This window comes from Vitis riparia, chromosome 18 (genome assembly GCF_004353265.1).
Source record: "Vitis riparia cultivar Riparia Gloire de Montpellier isolate 1030 chromosome 18, EGFV_Vit.rip_1.0, whole genome shotgun sequence".
Taxonomy (NCBI): domain Eukaryota; kingdom Viridiplantae; phylum Streptophyta; class Magnoliopsida; order Vitales; family Vitaceae; genus Vitis; species Vitis riparia.
The window spans coordinates 10034519-10059324 of record NC_048448.1 but is presented as its reverse complement, the minus strand read 5'-3'; the positions used below and the strand labels follow the sequence as shown (position 1 = coordinate 10059324).

General features: G+C 34.2%; 1 protein-coding gene and 2 pseudogenes across 2 annotated transcripts; all 3 read right to left on the bottom strand.

Moving 5' to 3' along the window:
• Positions 1-4236: 4236 nt before the first annotated feature.
• On the bottom strand, positions 4237-6781 carry LOC117905394 (annotated as a pseudogene).
• A 5588-nt stretch (positions 6782-12369) lies between these two features.
• LOC117907267 (cytochrome P450 82A3-like) lies at positions 12370-17471 on the bottom strand. Of its 2 annotated transcripts, none has more exons than XM_034820752.1 (3): positions 17379-17471; positions 14155-15178; positions 12370-13158 (listed from the first exon to the last, which is right to left on the bottom strand). In XM_034820752.1, the coding sequence occupies exons 2-3, from the start codon at positions 15103-15105 to the stop codon at positions 12532-12534; spliced, it is 1578 nt and encodes a 525-aa protein (XP_034676643.1). In that variant the 5' UTR covers positions 15106-15178; positions 17379-17471; the 3' UTR covers positions 12370-12531. The 2 variants fall into 2 exon arrangements, with proteins under 2 accessions (XP_034676643.1, XP_034676644.1); XM_034820753.1 differs by lacking the exon at positions 17379-17471 and adding an exon at positions 17301-17365.
• Positions 17472-21133: 3662 nt separating this feature from the next.
• The window catches only part of LOC117905393, a 7494-nt pseudogene continuing 3821 nt past the window's right edge, over positions 21134-24806 (bottom strand).

Genomic DNA, 24806 nt, shown 5'->3' with positions numbered 1-24806 from the left:
TTTCTTGGGACTGTAGCTTAGGTACTACCTTAAGGGCCCTTAGGTACTACCTTAGTGGCCTTGAGGTACTACCTTAAGGGACCCTAGGTACTACCTTAAGGTAAACTTCAACTCAACCACTCCAAAGCCTCAAGTCTTCCTTGGTGACCCTTAGACCATCCAATTATGTGGTTCTCTTCAGTGTTGAAGTGATCCACCAATGGTTTCTTGGGACTGTTGCTTAGGTACTACCTTAAGGGCCCTTAGGTACTACCTTAGTGGCCTTGAGGTACTACCTTAAGGGACCCTAGGTACTACCTTAAGATAAACTTCAACTCAATCACTCCAAAGCCTCGAGTCTTCCTTGGTGACCCTTAAACCATCCAATTATGTGGTTCTCTTCATTCCTCAAGTGCTCCACCAATGGTTTCTTGGGACTGTAGCTTAGGTACTACCTTAAGGGCCCTTAGGTACTACCTTAGTGGCCTTGAGGTACTACCTTAAGGGACCCTAGGTACTACCTTAAGGTAAACTTCAACTCAACCACTCCAAAGCCTCGAGTCTTCCTTGGTGACCCTTAGACCATCCAATTATGTGGTTCTCTTCATTCCTCAAGTGCTCCACCAATGGTTTCTTGGGACTGTTGCTTAGGTACTATCTTAAGGGCCCTTAGGTACTACCTTAGTGGCCTTGAGGTACTACCTTAAGGGACCCTAGGTACTACCTTAAGGTAAACTTCAACTCAACCACTCCAAAGCCTCGAGTCTTCCTTGCTGACCCTTAGACCATCCAATTATGTGGTTCTCTTCATTCCTCAAGTGCTCCACCAATGGTTTCTTAGGACTGTTGCTTAGGTACTACCTTAAGGGCCCTTAGGTACTACCTTAGTGGCCTTGAGGTACTACCTTAAGGGACCCTAGGTACTACCTTAAGGTAAACTTCAACTCAACCACTCCAAAGCCTCGAGTCTTCCTTGGTGACCCTTAGACCATCCAATTATGTGGTTCTCTTCTTTCCTCAAGTGCTCCACCAATGGTTTCTTGGGACTGTAGCTTAGGTACTACCTTAAGGGCCCTTAGGTACTACCTTAGTGGTCTTGAGGTACTACCTTAAGGGACCCTAGGTACTACCTTAAGGTAAACTTCAATTCACCCTCTCCCAAGCATCGGGTCTTCCTTGGTGACTCATAGACCATCCAATCATATGGTTCTCTTCATTCCTCAAGTGGTCCACCAATGGTTTTTTGCTACTGTTCCTTAGGTACTACCTTAATGGCCTTTAGGTACTACCTTAGTGGCCTTCAGGTACTACCTTAAGGGCCCCTATGGACTACCTTACCAAAACTTCAACTCAACCTCTCCCAAGCCTCGGGTCTTCCTTTGTGATCCTTAGACCATGCCATTATATGCTTCTCTTGAGTCCTCAAGTGGTCTACCAATGGTTTTTTGCTACTGTTCCTTAGGTACTACCTTAGTGGCCTTAAGGTACTACCTTAGTGGCCTTGAGGTACTACCTTAAGGGACCCTAGGTACTACCTTACCAAAACTTCAACTCAACCTCTCCCAAGCATATGTTCTTCATTTGTGACCCTTAGACCATGCCATTATATGCTTCTCTTGAGTCCTCAAGTGGTCTACCAATGGTTTTTTTCTACTGTTCCTTAGGTACTACCTTAGTGGCCTTAAGGTACTACCTTAGTGGCCTTCAGGTACTACCTTAAGGGAACCTAGGTACTACCTTACCAAAACTTCAACTCAACCTCTCCCAAGCCTCGGGTCTTCATTTGTGACCCTTAGACCATGTCATTATATGCTTCTCTTGAGTCCTCAAGTGGTCCACCAATGGTTTTTTGCTACTGTTCCTTAGGTACTACCGTAGTGGCCTTGAGGTACTACCTTGACTAAACTTCAACTCAACCTCTCCCAAGCCTCTGTTCTTCATTTTTGACCCTTAGACCATGCCATTATATGCTTCTCTTGAGTCCTCAAGTGGTCCACCAATGGTTTATTTCTACTGTTCCTTAGGTACTACCTTAGTGGCCTTCAGGTACTACCTTAAGGGACCCTAGGTACTACCTTACCAAAACTTCAACTCAACCTCTCCCAAGCCTCGGGTCTTCCTTTGTGACCCTTAGACCATGCCATTATATGCTTCTCTTGAGTCCTCAAGTGGTCCACCAATGGTTTTTTGCTACTGTTCCTTAGGTACTACCTTAATAGCCTTTAGGTACTACCTTAGTGGCCTTCAGGTACTACCTTAAGGGACCCTAGGTACTACCTTAAGGTAAACTTGAACTCAACCTCTCCGAAGACTCGAGTCTTCTTTGGTGACCTTTAGAGCATCCCATCATGTGGTTCTCTTCATTCATCAAGTGGTCCACCAATGGTTTTTTGTTACTGTAGCTTAGGTACTACCTTAAGGGCCCTTAGGTACTACCTTAGTGGCTTTCAGGTACTACCTTAAGGGACCGTAGGTACTACCTTAAGGTAAACTTTAACTCCTTGGATGTAAAATATGTTCTTGTTGTCTTTGGATGTTGGTTTCTTAGTTGTTTTCTGAGATCATCTCGATAAAAAAAATATAGTCACTACACTCTAATGTGATGCCTAGTTTTTAGGTCTTGTTGGATATCCGAGTGATGACATTAATAAGTTCCTGTGGATGGCTCGCATATGAGGGGGGGTATTCCCTCACATCAAGGAACCTGATTATCTGGTGAGTTGTTGGTTGCTTGTAATATGGATTCTAAGTATGTCTCCTTTGGGTTCTTATTGCTGGTGTATTGTTGGTACACTAGTTTCAAGCTTTGTTCCATTTGAGATTCCAAATATTTGTCTTGATTGGCAATAGACTAACATTTAAGTTGAATCTCACTTGATGGTCTCACATTATTGGTGAATTTGCATTTGGTTGAAAGTTTACTTTTCTTTATGGCTTTATTGTGGTGAATATTGGAAACAGCTTGGATTTGTTTAATTTCCATGGAAGGTCCAAATAGTCCATGAGACATGTCTTTGTAATGTGAGTTAAGAGAATGTTGACTTGTTAGTGTTAGTGTTGGACGGCCCATCCAAATGGCATGTATTTTAACTTGCCATACAGGAATCCTAGAGACATGTCTTTATTTGCCCTATAAAGTCCCATGTCTGTTCTGATTAACTTTCCATGGTTTATAATCAATGAAGGTGTTCACTACTCACCATTGGATGGTTCGGATATACAAATTAAAACCTCCGAAGAACAGAATCCGTGTAAAAACAAAGAAATCAAAATCGGTATGCATGATAAACACCTGTAGATTGTATTCGTTTTTGATTCAGTGCAAAATTACCCATTGACCTTTTGTTGCCTCCTCTCTTTGCAGAAAGCAAGCTCCACAACCAGCTCAAAAAAAAAAGTAGAAAAAAAAAAAAAAGAATCCCTGGCAATGAAAGGCACTTTCAGAAGATGTTGTCTCCAATCAGTTACTTGTAACCCACATATTTAATATCCAAAACACTAATTCGTTCTCTTAAAAGTAATTTCTACAGCAATTTTATCGTGGTCAATCCCAAACAGGCCTTTATTATGATTTCTATATCCATATCCTCTCTTTTCAATTTCTTCCTTTCATTTTCCCTCTCATGTGGGATGGGTAAACTTTGCACTTTCTAAAGTCATCTTTAATGTCTGAACTGAGTGGTATCCTACATAAATATTTTCTACAAACTTAGAATGACCTCAGTGACAAAAGCCAACCCCTTGAAGTAGAGGTATAGAAGTAAATTGCATTCACAGCTGATTTTGTCCCCTATTTTCAATCAACTCACAGCTAACAATTTTATATATAGCATTCAAATTGCATTCCACTCCACAGACTATACAACATTCAGATGCAAAATTGTCTTCTTACCCTTCCAGAAAGCCTATATCAACCAATCATTCACAACTAGGACATAGAAATGCCAAAAGTACATAAACAGAATGCCACCTTATGAATCTCCACAGTAAAATTATCAATCTTTTCTCATGTCATTCAACATTGTTTTCATAATTTTCTCACTTTCATACAAGGAGTATATATTCAAAAAAACAAAGAAACAGAAAAATCAGTTATATAGGCAAGAAAAGGACTTTCCCCAGTTAGACGAACATTTGTGAATAAGATTGATTGGACAGAGTTTCTACTGGATAAGATTGATTGGACAGAGTTTCTACTGGATATGAGGTAGTTGGCTGAAGAAGAGAAAAATTGATCACTGATGTCTGCACACTTTCTTTGAGCATAGAAACTCCCAAGCTTAATTAATCTTCCAAACCATCGATCAAATACACTATTCTGAGTGAGACCGTGGAAAGGGCATCTCAGCAAAAAAAATCCAACAACAAATTTTACTATACAGGAGCTATATTTTATTCCAAAAGGAGACGGTCTTTGATCTTGAAGCCCAAATCAATATATATATACTAGGAGCTTCTGGCTTCTCCCTGGTGTAATAAAAAGTGAGCTACAAAATGACCCAGAGCAGGTCCCACCTCATAATTACCTTCATCTGGTCATTTTCTTGACACCTCATAATTGTTACAGTTTCTTAGGCAGGTTGTAATTTTTATTGAGAATGCACATACCATCACTGTAATATATATTACAGTCCTCAAGCTTCTTTTATATTCAATGGGATGTGTCTTAAAATATAGAGGGAACTAAAGGCATACTGCCTAACTACCCTTATCCAAATAACAAAATAAACCAAGGAGCCTATTGTGAAGTCTTCATCTTTGATATGGCCTCCAACAATAATCTGGATTCAGTTGCAAAATCAACTGCCACAACAGCCCTGGCTGTTATCCACTGCCTTTTCTCATTCATGTATTCATGTTGTGCAACACCAATCCGGAAAAGATGAGGGACCCAAATAGCTTCCTTCAATTTCTGCTGGAATCGGTTCTCCTCTCCCTCCTGCAGAGAAAATTGGGTTTTTAAAACATCAGATTTTGAATGCCAGCAGTTCATCCTTTTTTTCTTCCATAGAACCCAACTAGGCTACCAAATAAGTAACCAACTACATATGAATTAATGCATCAATGAGCAGCTCTTTCAAGTTAACTAAGATTTGGACAAACTCCTAGATATTTCAATATTGTCAAGAGTTTACCTGTGATTTAAGCTTATCAAGCTCATCAGCAGAGCACCCAAATATTCTCTCTGCTTGTTCATTAAACAGAGCAAGGCAAGCTTCACCACTATCATCTGAAACTTTCACTACCATTATGTACCTGGAAAACATAACAGAATGTAACAAAGAAACATCATTCATAGGACAACTTTTCCTATTTTAAATACTATCATTGAATTCTTATTGATTCAAATTCCATGAATCCCTCACCTTCAACTGCACTCATCATCATTCTTTTCACATCCTTCACACCAATACCCAGATTCAATAGCATCTGTGACTTTCTTGTTGCATGTCTTACAAGTCTGGTACCACATTGTTTGCTCAGGCTTGATGAAGCTTATGTATGCTCTGATGCTAAAAAATGAAGGTTGTACAGAGACAAGCCCACATTATCAAAACTTAAAATGGTTTTAACTTAAAACTTTGGCTAAGACCAGTTTGATCATGTTAGGTTATTTTAATGACAGTAATTATTACCTTGTCTTCACCCAAAGATGGGTTGCTGGTTACATGAGAAAGGGAAACCCTGTCAGAGTACATGGACCTCACTCCACCCTTAGATGAAGGACTGATATCAGACCCAATAGAAGCCATTGAAGCTACTTTACCATGGTAATCATGATACCTGTGAACAAGAACATATGGTCAGAAACACTTACTACAAGAACTAACAAGGTAATAGGTCACTGGATGATTCCTTACCAGGATCTCAACTTTTTTTATTCCGGTGTATCTGGATTTACCAGTGCAATACTTTTACTCAATGTTGACAGTGATACACCTAAAACAAGATATGAAGAGAACATTACAAAGAGGACTTCTTATCATTCTCAAGTTTTTGAGAATGTGCTTAATTGCCATAATAATACCAAACTTCAAGAAAACAAGGGGAATTACCTTGGAAGTCTCCAACTTTGAGAGATTTAATTGCAATAATTGGAAATTTATCAGCATTATCCAACAATTCCTACCCTACATTAGTAGCATGATCATTCCACAAAGAGACCACAACACTCTTCTTCCTACAATTGAAACGTCCATAAGTTCAATATGAAGCAACATTAGACCAAAGTGACCAGTGCAAAAAATAAAATATACACTCACGTCTTGTCCGCAATAGTAATATCACGCTTAGGAACAATCTCATTGTTACTCTTCCTTCGTATGGTCATTGTAGGAGAGACACTTTGAACAACTCCACTAACATTTGGAATTAATAATGATATGGGTCATATTAAACAAAAGAACGAGTGAACAGGAAAATAATCCTTTGTTGATTCTAAGATTGGTTCTTACCTACAAGCTCCTTCCCATTGACATAAGGACCCAACTCTTCAATGTCAACAAATTTGAATTTTGCTTCAGGGATAAAAGTTTCTTCATTACTGGCCTCCTCAACCTCTGAATTTTCATTCAGGGTCATTCCATAATCATTTTGTACAGTTTTAAACTGCTTGTTGGCTACTTTTAGAGCTCCTTTTCATATGTAATAGACCTTCCCCAATTGTCTGTGTTTTCTCTATATGATCATCCATTGAAATTTTGGAATTTCGGTTACAAATTCCTAGTATTGCCAATATAGAAAAACTACAAACCCCATCCATCATAAAAACAGATAACTCCGTTCAACACACCTCAGACATGTCTCTCTATTACCATAGGAAAACAATCATTAATTAAATCAAAAACGAAAAAAATGGGAAGGGATGCAAAACTTTGCATTGGAATCTGGAATGACCTAGTTGCTGAGTATAGCTTAACATATTAAAAAAGGAACCAGGAGGGAAAAAATGTGGGTATAAAGACCTGGAAAGAATGATCACAACTGTCTCCACTCTTCGCCAGCATAAACCGCTATTTCCCCAAGCTCTTCTTCAATCTGAATCAACTGAAAGAAATTTAGCAGTTAATTTCATATTTTCCTTGTTGTACATCTAAACCACATGATTTCACAAACTTGCGTTTGTGATCAAAAGCTAAAGACTTTTTGAACTGTTGACTACATTAGCTAAAAGACTAAAAGATCATGAAAGAGCTGAGTTTTGGGGTTTCATGCGATTTTTTTGTTCAGGAGTCAGTGATTCACGAATGTATACAACAATAATGACCTAGGGAGAAACTAAATCAGGATATGTTAATTAGAGTTCTTCCGACGTTGCATTATATTCTCCTGCTCATTTGGAGCCTGCTTTTCTGTATGTGCAAAAGGTTTATCTCCCTCTAAAGCTAGGGAGAAACTGCATTGTCAAAGCATTTTTCAACCCAAAAAGACCCAGTAAACGCTCCGCTTGTTTTTATGGAAAACAAAATCTTGGAAAGAGAGGACACTATGCCATCAGATGAGCATTATATCACAACTATGGTAATATCTGCAAGTTACTTGAATATTTGCAAAATATTACACAAATGAATTATGAACATCCTTCCCATTTTCTGGAAAGCAGTCTCCTAGATAATTATTTTTTAAAAAAAAATCTGGAGATCAAGAGAAAGCATTCTTTATCCTAAAAATAACCTTGACAGTTAACATAACCTGAAGAATTATGTAGTAGTGCAATATACAAAACTACAAATTAAATTAGCAAAAAATACAAGGGTCAGAAAGGAGGAAGATGCATATTATTTTCCAGTTGAAAATGAAACAGATGAAGGTACATGACTAATTATGCAAAACAAGTACTTCTTAGTTTAAATCATCATCAATTTCATGCCAAGGAAGAGCAAATCAAAGAAAAGTCAAATTGTTATAGGGTGTAACATACCTTTGAAATAGTGTAAACTGCCAAGCTTAGTACCGGTAGACAATTCCCACATGTACACAAGTCCATCATGTGTACCAATGATCCCATGACTAGCTGAAGCACCAATAGCAGCTGCCCTGCACAGTGAGATGATTTAAATACTGACTACATCAGTCAATCAGCCTTTTAAAATAAGAAAATAAGTTGTGGATTCCCGGCCAGACTTCAGTTGAAATAATAGTTTCAACACTAGTTATTGTCCATCAGAGCTTCAAGTGCATGATACGTTTTAGGTTCATGCTTAATGTTCCAGAAGTATATTCCTCATACAGTCATACTAGTTTCCCAGAAAAGAACATTCACTAGTACTTGTCTTATTAACCCATCTCCTTGTACTAAAAGGATTTAAAGTAATGAATAATAATCTATTAAGTGGGGGCAACAAAAAACAATTGAAAACACCTCAATTATTCTAAAAATAAATATGTTTGCATAAACTCAGTCGGGTGTTGGCATAAATGTTTTTCCATATCTTAGTAACATGCATAAACTCAAAAGTTAGGATAAGGATCGTGCTATGGTGCTAGTGATGTCCAATCAAGAACAACCACATGGCCAAAAAGTTCTTCCTACTTTCTAGCTGTCTTATTTCTTTATACCTTCATTCATTGATCTAGATTTAATCATACGTCTTAAAATTTTCCCTAAAATAATTTGAAGTGTGATGAAAAGCAATTGATATTATGGTTATAGGCTACAGACTACAGTTATCCTATATAATTCAAAAAATATCATGGTCTTAGTGGGTTAGACAATAAAAACAAGAGATAGTGAATTTAGAATAGTTTCTATTCACAAAAGTGGTCTAGGATGGGTGCATGTTACAATCCTTTTACCCTGCAAACAAGTATGAAATCAAGAAGCGCTACTAAGAAAAGTAAATGGGGAAAATTTTGAAGGCCAGGGAGTTTTCTATATGCTCTGAGTGCAATGTCATGAGAAATCATGAAGGACAAGAAATTACAGTAATAAAACACTAAATGTAAGTGAGGTTTAGAGAACCATGAAGGAAGGAGAGTTAGACTAAGGTTAAATTGATTGTATGAGCACATAGCTAGAAGTAATGTAATTATGTAATCTGTGTGGAGGTGGAGAGAAATTAAGAGGAACATAAATGGGGATTGGTAAAAAGATAGGCATCAAGGTTTGTTCAAGTTCCGAATGATTGATATGTTTGCAAAAAACAAAAAAAAATCAGAGCTCCGTCAAGCCTGCAGAATCTGAGTGGTTGGGAGTGGGATGGGACTTGGAAGACACCTATCTAATCTATAGGGAAAATTGTGTTTTTTCCCTCCCCCTGTTTTATGGATCTGTTCTAGGGGCCATTAAAATTAAATTTCGCAAACCCTAAACCCACGATTTTTGAGTTAGGCTGAAAAATACCATCTTTGCCTGCAAATCGTGATCAGATTACAAAATAGCATCTTATTGTGCCATTGGATTTAAATTTCGCAAACCCTAAACCCACGATTTTTGACCCAGGCTGAAAAATACCACATTTGCCTGCAAATCGTGATCAGATTACCAAATAGCATCTTATTGTGCCATTGGATTTAAATTTCGTAAACCCTAAACCCACGATTTTTTAGCCAGGCTGAAAAATACCGCTTTTGCCTGCAAATCGTGATCAGATTACCAAATAGCATCTTATTGTGCCATTGGATTTAAATTTCGCAAACCCTAAACCCACGATTTTTTAGTCAGCCTCAAAAATACCACATTTGCCTGCAAATCGTGATCAGATTACCAAATAGCATTTTTTTTAAAAAAATAAAAAATAAAAATGTTTAGAGAGCTCGTGAACAATGCAAAACAACCTTCAGCCCAAATCTTTTCTCAATAGCCACACAAATCCTTAAATGGAAAACTCACCTGCGATTACTCCAAAAGGAAGACGAAGCTCCACAGCGATTTCCAGAAATGATCCATGAAATTGCAGATCACGTTAGGGCAAAAGGAGAGAAAGTCACGGAGTCCCCAAATTTCAGAGTTTATGGGTCGGGTGTTGCGTGGGTTTTCCAAATTTGCTAACTTCAAAGTTCAAGATTTTTGTGTTTATTTATTAAAAGCACAACTTCCGACATGGAGAAGGAGATGGCTGCTGATGTGGAGGGGTAATTTCGGAAATAAAATTATAAAACAGTAGATAGTGCATGAAAAGGATAATTTTTTTGCAACATTGGACATATTTTGGGTTATACAAACATGGGTTATGAAAAAGCTATTAGGCCCAAATGGGCGGGGCAAAACACAACTTTCCCATAAATATATATACACCTTCACATCGATATGTGATACAACACTTCCCCATGCTCCTTAATAGACCTTGATAATTCACCCCAAATTTATATTGAGGTTTAGTAGCTCTTTTTTTTTTTTTTCTTCTTTTGTTGTTTGTATCCTTTGTTAAGTTTATGAAATATATATATATATATATATATATATATATATATATATATATATATATATAAGTACAAAAAAACTTGTTAGAATAGAATGAGAAGTCTATGTTGGCAAGTGGAAACTAATAATGAAATGATATTTTAAACTTTTAAAGTTTTTACACTTCTTTTTACATTAATTTCAATTATTAATCTTGTCATTACTTAACCAAATCCAAAATAATAAACTTACTTTAATTTTAATTTTATGCCTTTAACTCTTACACGTTGGTATTAGTAAAATAATTTTTAATCAATAATCTTTGGAGTAAAATTGCCATACTAAATTACTGATTTCTTTTTTTGACAATTTTAGGATAAAACAATAAGATTATAATAGAATCCCAAAAAACTCACAAACTAAGATATATATCAAAATCTTACAAAACCCAGTTGATCTTAACTCTTTCTTTTAATGTAAAAATCCTTATTAACTTAGAAATCCTAGCCAAGAAAAACCATTTAAGTTTTCATTTATATTATCTATAAATAAAATTTTGTGAGATCAATGTTGTTCAAGTGTTACCTTTGAGTATGTTCAAGAGTGAGGAATTTCTTGAATTAAAGTGTAAAAAGATCATTGAAATTGAGAATCCAAATGTAAAGGATTAAGGTTTGATTGAAGTCTTAAAAGCTAGTGAAACCCTCAATTTGCATTTGAGAGCTTGAGGAGAGTATGGGATTGAGCAAAATATAAATTGGAGTTTGTACCTGTTATCTCTTCTTTTTAGTTATTTAATTATGTATTTTTTAACCGTTTTATTATTATTACTTGCACTCATTTAAATTAAAATTTATTAAAATTGAGTCAATTAATTCACCTTGCCTTTGGTGATTAACCTAAGTCAGATTAACTTGACAAAATGATAATGCATCTATTGACATAATAATTCATGCATAAATGTGGAAAGTCAATTATGATAGTAACGCAAGTGAATCTAATTAGGAGAAATTATAACTTAAGAGTAGACAAAGTTGATAATAATAAGTACAAATGTGAATCTCATGGAATAAAATTCTGCAAAATAATAAATCATTTGTACGGAAAATTGAGAATAAGAAGTACAAATGTGAATCACATGAGCCAAAATTGTAACTTAGGAGTACACAAAGTTTATGGATGATAAGCGGACATCCCTTCTTTTAGGGTGTACAATTGGCAAAATCAATGAAATTGACCCAAATCTATTAATTTTTTAAGATTTTATTTTTTAATAAATTTGGTTTTTTAAATATAAAACTCAGTTATACCAATTCAATTACCTATTAAAAAAATTAATGAACCAAACTGAATTGAATTGAAAGTTATACACACAGTAATAATATACAGTATAACAATTGGTTACATCATTAATTTGGTATACATTTTTCACATTGGATGGAACTCCCAATCACACCTTTATAACTTTTATCTATGACTTGGACTATTTGATATGATTGACATGGGTTACAATAATACCTATTCACGTCATTAAGTTATAATAATATGATTTGAAATTAGTGGTAATAATATCATTTCAACCGTCCAAAGATGACTTGCTTCAATAATATTATTTTCGTTCAAATTAAAAAAAAAAAAATTGATGTTATAAATAGAAGCAAAATAAACCAACTTAGATTATTGTTAATCAAGTCAAACTAATCATTTTCCTCTTTTGGGTTCAATTCGATTTGATTTTAATGCCCAAAATTGAACTGACCCACCTTGCACATCCCAACTTTTTACAATGAAATGGGAGTTGTAATTTTAGTCTCCATTACTACTTTAATCATGTACAAAAAGGTGGCTGAAATCTATCAAAAGGAGATACCAATTAATCAACTTGGAAACTCATTAAGTCTACTATGCATATATATGCATATGGAGTACATGCTTATTTATTTTTCAATTGTAATGCTATATGCCACTTTTTCTTCTAAATTCTCTTTCATGGAAGAATGAAGAAACATAACAAGAAATTGGGTCATTACTTGTCCACACAAAATAAGTGTCGAAAATATTTTTCATTAAATTCAAGCTAAGACAATATTAAAGGACGCACATTAGTAACTATTTTAAAATAATACTAAACTTATGCTATGAAATTTATTTTTATTTCACATTTCATAGTACTAGGTTTTTTAAAATAAGTCTCTTAGCGACCTCAAGTTCTACTCATAAAGATCATAAGAAGCCAAGCGTGGGGAGATAAGAACTTCAAGTGGAGTGGATTTGATGTTTGTTAATCCAAAACCCTCACTCATATCAACCGGTGCATCTGATGGAGTTGAAAGTTGAAATCTATGCAGGAAGTTGGCTAATGTTAAGTGTAGCACTTGAAGGGCAAAAACTATTCCAGGGCAGATTCTTCTTCCACCACCAAATGGTGTCAACTCAAAATGTTTACCTCTAACATCAACATCTTTATGGGTGGTGAGGAATCTATCTGGTTGGAACTCCATTGGGTTCAACCATACTCTCGGGTCTCTTTGGATCTTGGTAAGGTTCAATATAAGACGAGTGTCTTTTGAGATATGGTAACCACCTAAAATAGAATCTTGGATGAATTGACGCGGTCCTGAAAGTGGGGCTATTGGATTTAACCTCAACGTCTCTTTAACAATTGCTTGAAGGTAGACCAACTTGCTTATATCCATTTCATTTACTAGTCTTTCTTTACCAACATGAGCATCCAATTCTTCTTGAGCTTTTCTTAATATGTGTGGATTGTTCAATAAAAGTGAGACTGCCCATGTTAAAGTACCAGATGTAGTGTCAGCGCCTCCTCCAATCATAATCTGTGAAATACAAACCATTAACTAATAAAATAAAATTAAAAGTAATGATAAGATTAAGGGTGGAAAAAAGGCCCCATTTTCTTTCCTTTTTTTCCCAATCAAAATGGGTATGTTTAGCTTGAATATGAAACTCGCGTATAATATAGCATTTTATAAAAATTCATGTTGGGCTAAAAAAATTGTAAATTTAGGAAATCCTTTGAAAGGCCCAATTGTCTAACCGACTCTAGAAGCCCACTCAAAGAGGCCTCAAACCATGCGGACTAAGGAACATACTTTCACAATCTTCTGACAAGAATATTTTCTATGGGCCCAGCCACCCAGCGGTGCAAATTCGGCTGCCTCTTCCTAAATTAGAGGACCAGCTGTTCAAACAGCACAATCTTTTTGGGCCACCTAACTCCAACGGAGAACTCTTATCATTACAAGTCCAACCCAATTATCCTAGCAAGAGGTTGTACATAATTCTAGTTCTACTCAGCTTCTCAGCCCAGTTGTATTTCATTCTAATTGCTTGTCTAAGCTGCTCATGTTACTCTTTTGACAAAAACAAACATATAACAAAACTCTTCATGTATCTATTTCTAAGAAATCGAAAGCCCTTTTCTGTAAGTTCAAGAGTTCTATGGTTTGACTAATTTTGTTCAAAAAAGTCATGACTTAAAAAAATTAATATGAAGATCAGAAAAATATTTTATATATATATATATATATATATATATATATATATATATATATATATATATATATATATATAAACTCTATTTTGATTTATACAAAAAGTTATTTATGTTTGAACTTTTATAACACCACTATTATAATTACCTTTTAAAAATCGCTGCTTTTGATTAGTTTCAACTTGAAACTAAGCAAAAATAAGAAGTTCTTCCAACCCAGGCCCAAGTACTCTTGAGTCTGGACTAAAGATGATAAAGCATGAAATTATGTCTCATTTTTTACTACCATATAAAGATGCTAAAGGAATAATGTGCATACCAGGGATGTAGCTTTGTTGATGGTATCAGCATCATAATCAGTAGTGTCTCTACCACCCAGAATGGACAGCATCACGTCCATGAAGTCCTGGTCACCATCAGCTTCACCCGAATCTTTTCGCCGTCGGTGTTCCTCTAACCATTCCTGAGTAATACCGTCCAATTCTTTTGCAGTCTTCTTCATGGCTTTCACATGTCCACCCACGTCAAGCCATCCAAGAAAAGGAATGGCATCCGACACCACAAAGAGTCCCATCAAACGAAAGAATTCCCTAATCGCCTTCTGGAACTGCTGGGCCTCTTTCTCTTTAGTTTCGGCTGCATAACCGAAATATCGTTTTCCAACAACCATCTTAAGAATCACGTTCAGAGACAAGTGCCCAAACCATTGCTTCATGTCCACCAAAACAACGCCTGCTTCGCTTTTCTTCTCTGCCCAAAGCTTGTATAGTTCCTTCATGCATGTCTCCACCTCTGAGATTCGGACATTTTTCAGCAACTCTAGCCGGCGATTCGAGAGTAGCTCTAGAGTGGCTATCTTACGCACTTCACGCCAGTATGCACCGTAAGGAGATAAACCAAACATGGCATAGTTATATCCCAAATATTTGGCGGCCACAAGCTCAGGACGGGAGGCCAGAGCCAGGTCATGGGTGGTGAAGCATTCTTTGGCCATTTCCCAACTACTCACAACCACAGCTCTTTTTAATCCCAGCCGGATGCTGAATACTGGTCCATACTTGTCGGCCATGGTTCCAAAAAGTAAGTGAGGCAAATTCTTAGATCCACCCAACAGGTGCAGGTGGCCTATTATGGGCCATGCACCAGAAGCTTCAGGTGCCATTCTGCTCTTACCAGCTCCAGACCTCCATAATAACAGGTGGTATGAGAGGACGAGTATTGCAAACGCTCCAACCATGACAGGGTTTAGGCATTGGAGAAGAAAATCCATTATAGTCACACCCAAGGCAACTCAGAATCCGACCAGTGATATCAGGTCAAAGGGTTGACCTTAAAGTTTATTCCTATCCAATTTGACAGTGAATAGATCAATATTTAATCCCAAATTAACCCAAATATCTACATAAATCTAAGTACAAAATATTTCCAAAAATATTTTACAAAATAACAAAATATAATTTAAATTACAAAAACTCATATAACTCAAATTAGTACATGTCAAAAAGGTAATATAAATTAAAAATTATTATTATTGTTGTTCTTTTATTTTTTAAGGCTTTTTGGAACACTTCTTGATTTTCTTATGATTCCTTATAAACTATATTTGTATCTAAAAATTTTATAAAAATAAAGGATGAACATTTTCACATTATTTTGTAAGGTGTCTTACACCCAAATAAGTTAAAAAATTTAGGTCAATAGAAAACAATTATATGTCAAATATAATATTATATTTATATTAAATCAATGTTTTCAAAATCGGATCGACTATTGAATTAGAAAAGTTATCGATTCACGATTTAGTGGTTGGACCGATGATCAAATAGCCGAACAAATAATGTCATAAATATATAACTTATATATTATTAAAATAAAAAATAAAAAACTATATATATATAAATTAAAAAATTAAAAATATTTATTTTTTATCTTTGATATTATCAAATATAAATATAAATATATTAATATTTTGAACTTTATTAAATGGAATATGTAAAAATTTAATTATTTAACTTTAACTAATTTTATAACTTCAGAAAATATTATATTATTTTATTTAATATTATTAATCTTTTTTGAAACACATGTTGATTTTTTTATTTTCTGGACTTGCATCAAATTGTGTTGTAGCTAAATGGTGTTGCTTTTTCTTTAGACTTAAAATAGCAGCAATCCCACATGGATGTAGATGTGAATATGCGCGTAAAACACAGTTCATTCAAGCCATTTGTGTAACTAATGGGTTCAAAGGTACAACCACCCATTGAGGGGTTTAAATGGGTTTAGGTTTTGCCTAAAGACCATTAAGATGTAAGGCTGGGCTTATTGGGCTTTCACTTGGACCCTATGAAAAAGAGGAGGGGAAGGTTGGACTATTTGGATGAAAGAAAAAATGGGGGGAAGACTGGGCTGGAATTGAGCCATGCAGTTCATGAAAAACCACCCGGTCCAAGCGGTTCATCGGTCCAACTGCCAATAGTGGTTTGTGGTCGGTTCAACCATCTAGCGGTTTAAAGGAGAGGACGGAACCGGAAAGATCACCAGTTGGCAATTGAACCGGTTGGTTCGATCCAATTTTCAAAACAATGCATTATATTCATTAAATAAAACCTCAACCATATAAAATTAAACTAATCAAAATTATCATATTTCTTATTCAATTATATAAATAATATATCAAACAATTCTAAATTTACAAAATAAATAAATCATTTCAATCTCTAATAATATATCCAAACTTACCATTGATGTCATTCAAGGAATTAATACATGTCATTCTTCCAAATGAAAACATGATACAAATATTTATATTCAAAAAAGTAACACACTATTGTTTTTGGGTTTCCACTGAATGATATGCATATGTACCAAATACACTCCCCATTTAGAGTTTTTACGAGATAAATTTTTGTAGCTTTCATACTAGAAATCTCATTTCCTTCTTAATTCGTCTTTTAGAGGCTTTTACTTTTCATCATCATTTTTTTTCTTTTTCCATTTCATAAAATCTTTTATCAAATTTTTTTTTTCATATAACCATGATGCATATGAAATATAATAAACTTACATATTATCATCCATAATTTTATAGGACATAATTTTTATTTACTCCAAACGTAATCAATAATTTCAATTACATCACAATAATTTTTCTTCAATTAAATCACCACAAAAAAAAGTCACAATAATTTATATATCATCAAAACATAGTCTAAACCATAATCATATAAATTTTATTTATTCTCAATATATTGAATAATTTCCAACAATCAACACAACAATTTTTCTTCAATTAAATCATTGCAAACATAAAAAAAATCATAATAATCCACCCTAATAATAATCATATTTCAAATAACATAAAGAAAACACAAATAACACATATTTATCTCTCAATAATAAAATCCATAATATTTTTTCAAGGAAAAAATATTAAACAAAAGTTGTAGGATTAAACTACCTTACCACAAATCAAAAAATCCAATCATTGAAATTAAAATCAAACTTTGAAGGAATGTTCCTCATGTCGAAGAAAATTTTCACCTTAATTTTCACGCAAAACATAACTCGTTTTGCTCGTCATACAAACACCCAAAGATTTGCAGCATGCACCTCCCCGTTCTCCTCTTTTTTTTTCTGCTACTCTTCTCTCTATCCGCCTCTCCTCTTCTCTCCCTTTTATATTATTCTTTCTTATAGCCACAAGACAACTTTCTTTCCTTTTTATTATTTGCCAATTTATTATTATTATTCAAAGATATTTTTTAATATGCTGCATTTTTAAAAAATTAATTTTAAATCTACTGTAATTTTATAAAAAATCCCAGGAAGTTGTGACCCACCTAAGAGGAGGTGACCGATTATTGGCCATGCACCAGCAGTTTCGGATGCTATTCTTATCTTACCAGCTCTGGATCTCCATGAGACAGTAGGAGACAAAAAGTATGTCAAGCAGTCTCACCGAGGTAACATTTAGATATTGAAATAGACTGCTGGCAAGTGGCACCACCATCGACTTCTGCTTTTTCGAACAAGTCGTAAAGGGGTGGCCCGTAGGCTTGACTTTCAGATCCTTCCAAATTTGTTTGCATGTGCTAAATATCGTATTGATTAGTTTTATAGAGGAAGTTGCACTTCTTCTGATAATGATTGGCAACATGATCCTCCATTATATGTGTTGACCAATTACAGAATACAACTCAAAGGGGGGGCCACTTTGCCAAAAGGATCTTCCATGATTTTTTGAAATGACACAAATTATATATCATATTTAGACCGGATCATGCTTATTAAATTTTTATGATTTTATATTTAAAGAAAAGTTTAGTTTCATTCACCTCTTCGAAAATTTCACATAAATATATCTGACAACTATTATTTTGAAATTTTATTAAATATTTTTTATTTTAAATTAAAAGATATATGTGTAAAAAAAGAAAGGAAAAAAAATAGATATTTAAGAAAATTTCAAGTTAAGTATGGAGGATAGGTAAATTTAACTCCAATATTAGAAAAAATGAATGAAATTATCCGTATATTTAATTAAAGATGGAGAACATATTTACAGGTCAAAGTTATTAAGACTAAAGTAAAGTTTATTATAAAGTAATAGTAAAATTCTTATATAATTGGGAATCGAATTTGATTTTTAAAAATAGAAAAACTATATATTATTTGTTTTGATGAAGATGAGGGAATAAGAGAAGGGGAAAAAATGGCGATAAATTAGACAAAACTAAAGCAATAATTATGATGTTACATTTCAGAATGATAACCAAACAATATATAATGTTATACTTTATTTCATGGATAGTACTTTAGTTTATTGTACATCATTCTTAGTCCAACCTACTTTTAATACAAATCTCAAATCTTATCATAGATTGATTGAACCTAACTCTATATGTCTTTAAACCAAGACTAGTTGGGTCAACTTTGACCTCTTCATTTCAATGTTTTAGTTGTAAAGACTACAAGAAGATAAGTGTAAAGAAATGAGGATTTCAAGTGGGGTAGATTTGAGAAATGAAAACTTCAAGTGGGATAGATTTCATATTTGTAAGTCCAAGGCTCTCTCGCATATCAACCTGTTCATTTGATGGAGTTGAAAAGTCAAATGCATGTAAGAAACTAGCTAATGTTAAATATAATATTTGAAGACCAAAAGCTCTTCCTGGACATGTTCTTTGACCAGCTCCAAATGGTATAAATTCAAAATGTTTTCCCTAAGGATCAACATTCTTATGGTTGATGAGAAACCTCTCTGGTTGGAATTCTATCGAATCTAACTAGATTCTTGGATCCTTTTGGATCTTCGAAAGGTTCATTATTAAACGCGTGCCTTTAGAGACATGGTATCCACCCAAGGTGCAATCCTCAATAAATTGGCATAGTCCTCCAAGTGGTCCTGGTGGATATAACCATAATGTCTCTGTTAGCCCAAGGGTTCTCTTAATCATGTTTTGATGATAACAAACCATAGTTAAGTTACTAATTGGTTTAAATTATAAAGAATTTTATGTATTAATTTGGAAATTCATTAAATGACCTAATGGATGCAAGATCAAGACTTTTGGAAAGACCTTTAATGATAGGAAACATATGTAAGATGAATGCATTGATGCACTTAGGATTTACATATTATTTCATGCATCTTTGAAAAACTCGATTTATGCTTTAAAGTTACATTTTCACCAAAATCCGAGATCTATCAAATGAACCTTAGGCAAAACGTTTCAAAATTGGTATATAATTTTATCTGAAGACATTGTCTAAGTGTTTGAAGCAAAAAGACCAGAAAAAAATAGGTTTTCGGGTAAAAAATTGTGAACCGGTCAAGGCTCTATCCAAACAGGCTCAACTGACTAGGGTACCAATCGACTGGTTCCCCCTTCCCTGTTGATGTCCGACCAAGAGGTGCAAAAAATACTCTCTCTTTTTCAGTAGTCTTTCCTTCTCAGTTGAGGGATTTGTCTTTCCGGTCGAGGGTAACTGTCACCTGTCAAGCATTAATATACTGTTTTTTTTAAAAAATAATTTTAAATCTACCATAATTTTATAAAAAATCCCAGGAAGTTGTGACCCACCTAAGAAGAGGTGACCGATTATTGGCCATGCACCAGCAGCTTCGGATGCTATTCTTATCTTACCAGCTCTGGATCTCCATGAGATAGTAAGAGACAAAAAGTATGTCAAGCAGTCTCACCGAGGTAACATTTAGATATTGAAACAGACTGCTCGCAAGTGGCACCACCATCGATTTGTACTTTTTCGAACAAGCCGTAAAGAGATGGCCTGTAGACTTGACTTTCAGATCCTTCCAAATTTGTTTGCATGTGCTAAATATCGTATTGATTAGTTTTATAGAGGAAGTTGCACTTCTTCTGATAATGATTGGCAACATGATCCTCCATTATATGTGTTGACCAATTACAGAATACAACTCAAAGGGGAGGCCACTTTGCCAAAAGGATCTTCTACGATTTTTTGAAATGACACAAATTATATATCATATTTAGACCCGATCATGCTTGCATATATTAAATTTTTATGATTTTATATTTAAAGAAAAGTTTAGTTTCATTCACCTCTTCGAAAATTTCACATAAATATATCTGACAACTATTATTTTGAAATTTTATTAAATATTTTTTATTTTAAATTAAAAGATATATGTGTAAAAAAAAAGGAAAAAAAATAGATATTTAAGAAAATTTCAAGTTAAGTATGGAAGATAGGTAAATTTAACTCCAATATTAGAAAAAATGAATGAAATTATCCGTATATTTAATTAAAGATGGAGAACATATTTACAGGTCAAAGTTATTAAGACTAAAGTAAAGTTTATTATAAAGTAATAGTAAAATTCTTATATAATTGGGAATCGAATTTGATTTTTAAAAATAGAAAAACTATATATTATTTGTTTTGATGAAGATGAGGGAATAAGAGAAGGGGAAAAAATGGCGATAAATTAGACAAAACTAAAGCAATAATTATGATGTTACATTTCAGAATGATAACCAAACAATATATAATGTTATACTTTATTTCATGGATAGTACTTTAGTTTATTGTACATCATTCTTAGTCCAACCTACTTTTAATACAAATCTCAAATCTTATCATAGATTGATTGAACCTAACTCTATATGTCTTTAAACCAAGACTAGTTGGGTCAACTTTGACCTCTTCATTTCAATGTTTTAGTTGTAAAGACTACAAGAAGATAAGTGTAAAGAAATGAGGATTTCAAGTGGGGTAGATTTGAGAAATGAAAACTTCAAGTGGGATAGATTTCATATTTGTAAGAGACAAAGTCCAAGGCTCTCTCGCATATCAACCTGTTCATTTGATGGAGTTGAAAAGTCAAATGCATGTAAGAAACTAGCTAATGTTAAATATAATATTTGAAGACCAAAAGCTCTTCCTGGACATGTTCTTTGACCAGCTCCAAATGGTATAAATTCAAAATGTTTTCCCTAAGGATCAACATTCTTATGGTTGATGAGAAACCTCTCTGGTTGGAATTCTATCGAATCTAACTAGATTCTTGGATCCTTTTGGATCTTCGAAAGGTTCATTATTAAACGCGTGCCTTTAGAGACATGGTATCCACCCAAGGTGCAATCCTCAATAAATTGGCATAGTCCTCCAAATGGTCTTGGTGGATATAACCGTAATGTCTCTGTTAGCCCAAGGGTTCTCCTAATCATGTTTTGATGATAACAAATCATAGTTAAGTTACTAATTGGTTTAAATTATAAAGAATTGCAGGTGTTAATTTGGAAATTCATCAAATGACCTAATGGATGCAAGATCAAGACTTTTGGAAAGACCTTTAATGATAGGAAACATATGTAAGATGAATGCATTGATGCACTTAGGATTTACATATTATTTCATGCATCTTTGAAAAACTCGATTTATGCTTTAAAGTTACATTTTCACCAAAATCCGAGATTTGTCAAATGAACCTTAGGCAAAACATTTCAAATTTGCCATATAATTTTATTTGAAGGTCTTGCCTAAGTGTTTGAAGCAAAAAAACCAAAAAAAGATATGTTTTCGAGTAAAAAATTGTGAACCGGTCAAGGCTATATCCAAACAGGCTCAACTGACTAGGGTACCGGTCGACCGGTTCCCCCTTCCCTGTTGATGTCCGACCTTGAGGTGCAAAAAAGACTCTCTCTTTTTCAGTAGTCTTTCCTTCCCAGTCGAGGGATTTGTCTTCCCGGTTGAGGGTAACTATCACCTGTCAAGCATTAAATGCTCTAACGACTAGTGAACCGATTGACCCCTAGCTCGACCGATTAAGGCTGTTTTTTTTGTATTTTGGCTTCTAATGTTAAAAACATATAAATAGAGAGATCCACTTCATTTATGAGTAAGAGAACACATGCATTTATTTGCTTACCTATTTGTTCTTGCCTTAAAAGCTCTCATTTCTTTTCTTGGTGCATTAAATCTCCATTTACATATCCTTTAGTGCACCTTTGTGATTCATCCTAGCCTTGAGTTGTATTTGAGCCATTGTTGAGCTAAGTTGAGAGATTCATACTTGTTAACTTAGTGTTAAATTCTTTAAGTGAGTTGAAACTTGAAGAGATTGTGTAAGAGCCCATTGGAGTCGGAATCTAAGTGTAAATGTAATTAGAAGTTTGGTTGAAACTTCAAGTTAGTAGAACCCTCACTCGGTTAAGAGTTTGAGGAGGGTGGATGTAGGTAAGGAAGTATTGAACCATTATAAAATTTGAGTTTGATTTCTCTAACCTTATCTCTTTATATTTGATTCTCTTATGCTTAAATTTATTGTGTTTAAAAATAATTTTTAAAAACTCAATACACCCCCCTCTTAGGTGTTTTTATCTTTTAATATTAGCCTTTATTTTCTCATTCTCTTTAAGAATGGCTTGAAGATAGACCAACTTACTTATATCTTGTTCATTCACTAATCTTTCCTTGCCAACTTGAATATCTTTTTTTTTTTTAGCTTTTTTTAAGGTGTCGCGGTTGTTTAGTAAAAGAGAGAATACCCAGGTTAGATAGACAATAGTTGTGTCGCTACCTCCAGCAATTAGAGTTTGCAAAACCCAAAATTCAACAATTCAAAATTACGTTAGTGAGACACCAAATTAATTGTTTGATAGCATCTAATGGAACTCTCTGGAGACACTACTAAACAATATGGTCTTGTACCAAAATAATAGTATTTTTTCTATTTCCCTTTATAGTTTAAAGAATAATTTCGAAATCAACCATCTACTTAACATCTTTTTACAAGATTGTTCAAATCTCTTATTCGATCAAGTGAACATAATTAACTTATAAGTTTCAAGATCACTTATTCTTTGGAGGGGAAATTAAAGATATCTTCCAAAACGTAGATAACCCTTATTGTTGACAAAAATAAAATTTAGAAAATCAATTCAAGGAAAGTATATATAATGCAACATGCTCGAAAATAAAATTACAAAGTAGCTTTTAAAAACATTATATTTAGATTTCCCTAGAAGCATGTCTTAGTTTGTCTGAGATGTTCTCAAAGGATAATTTTTAAAAAATTAATTACTTAAGTAGTATATATTTGTATATGTATACTGTTGTTTTTAGTTAAAAATAAATTTTAAAATTTATTTAAATTGTAGGTTTAATTATTGCAATTTAATTAAGAGAATAAGAAAGTGAATATGCATCAATTAAAACATATAAACAAAAGAAAAACTATGGAAAAGAAGCTAGCCCTATGCAAATATAAATGGTATAGAAGAAATAACATTGTTGTTTTCAATGAAATTTTTTACACTTTTATTGATGTAATAAGAGTTGACTTATATGCATAGCTAAGAAAAACTATTTACGAAAATGTACATCAATTTGTCTACAACTATACAACAATTGCAGATTTGTTCAAGTCAACACAGCAAATAACGGTTACAAAAATATACAAAATTGATTTTGAATGATCTTGCTTAATCGTAGGTTATCTGTTCGATCATTGCCTTATCCTTGCAATTTGTCTTTATAAATGTTACGTGGGTGTTCCATTAATACTCATACCAGGCATGTGGCTTTATTGATGGTATCAGCATCGTAATCACCAAGATTTTTGCCATCAAGAACCGATAGCATCACATCCATGAAGTCTTGCGTACTATTATCGTGACCAGAGTCTTTCCTCCGACGGTGCTCCTATAACCATTCTTGAGCAATACTGTCCATTTCTATTGCTGTCTTCTTTAGGGTATTCTCATGTCTCCCCCAGTGGAGCCATCCAAGAAAAGGAATAACGTCCGCCACCGCAAAGAGCCCTACCAAATGAAAAAATTCCCTGTGTTGAGATATTAGGAATGTTTAGATATTAGGAAAGTTGAGATATTATGAATATTGAGATATTAAGAATATTGAGATATTAGGAAAGTTGAGATATTAGGATATTAGTTGTTATTTCCTTATATCATTCTTTCCCATTCTTAGAGTGGTGATTACCCTCTATATATACTTTGTACATGAACGAATGAAAGTATCAATAAAAAAACTACAATTTATCAATTTGAAGATGGTATCAGAGCCATGGAACTGAAATCCTGGATATTTTGTCGTTATGGTAGTCCGACAGCGATCAACCAGCCTAAAACAAGCCCTAATATTGATAAGTCAACCTTCAAATGCACTCACTACAATAAGACTGGTCCCACCAGTCTGGATATCCCACAATTTCAAAGCAACTACTCTTGGTATGACCAGGAAAACAATAAGGAACCGAGGGTTTGAACCATGGACCTTTAGATCATGTTTAGGCTATCAACACTTTGTTATTAATTATAATAATCGTGATCAATGGAAGAAGGATTCCAAGAAAACCTCGACTACAACTGTTGCCGAAATAAAAACAGAGGCTAATGTTGTTGAGAAAGCCTTTGCATTGGTAGCCTCTACTGATCATGGTGGTAAGTTTTTAAATACTTTTAC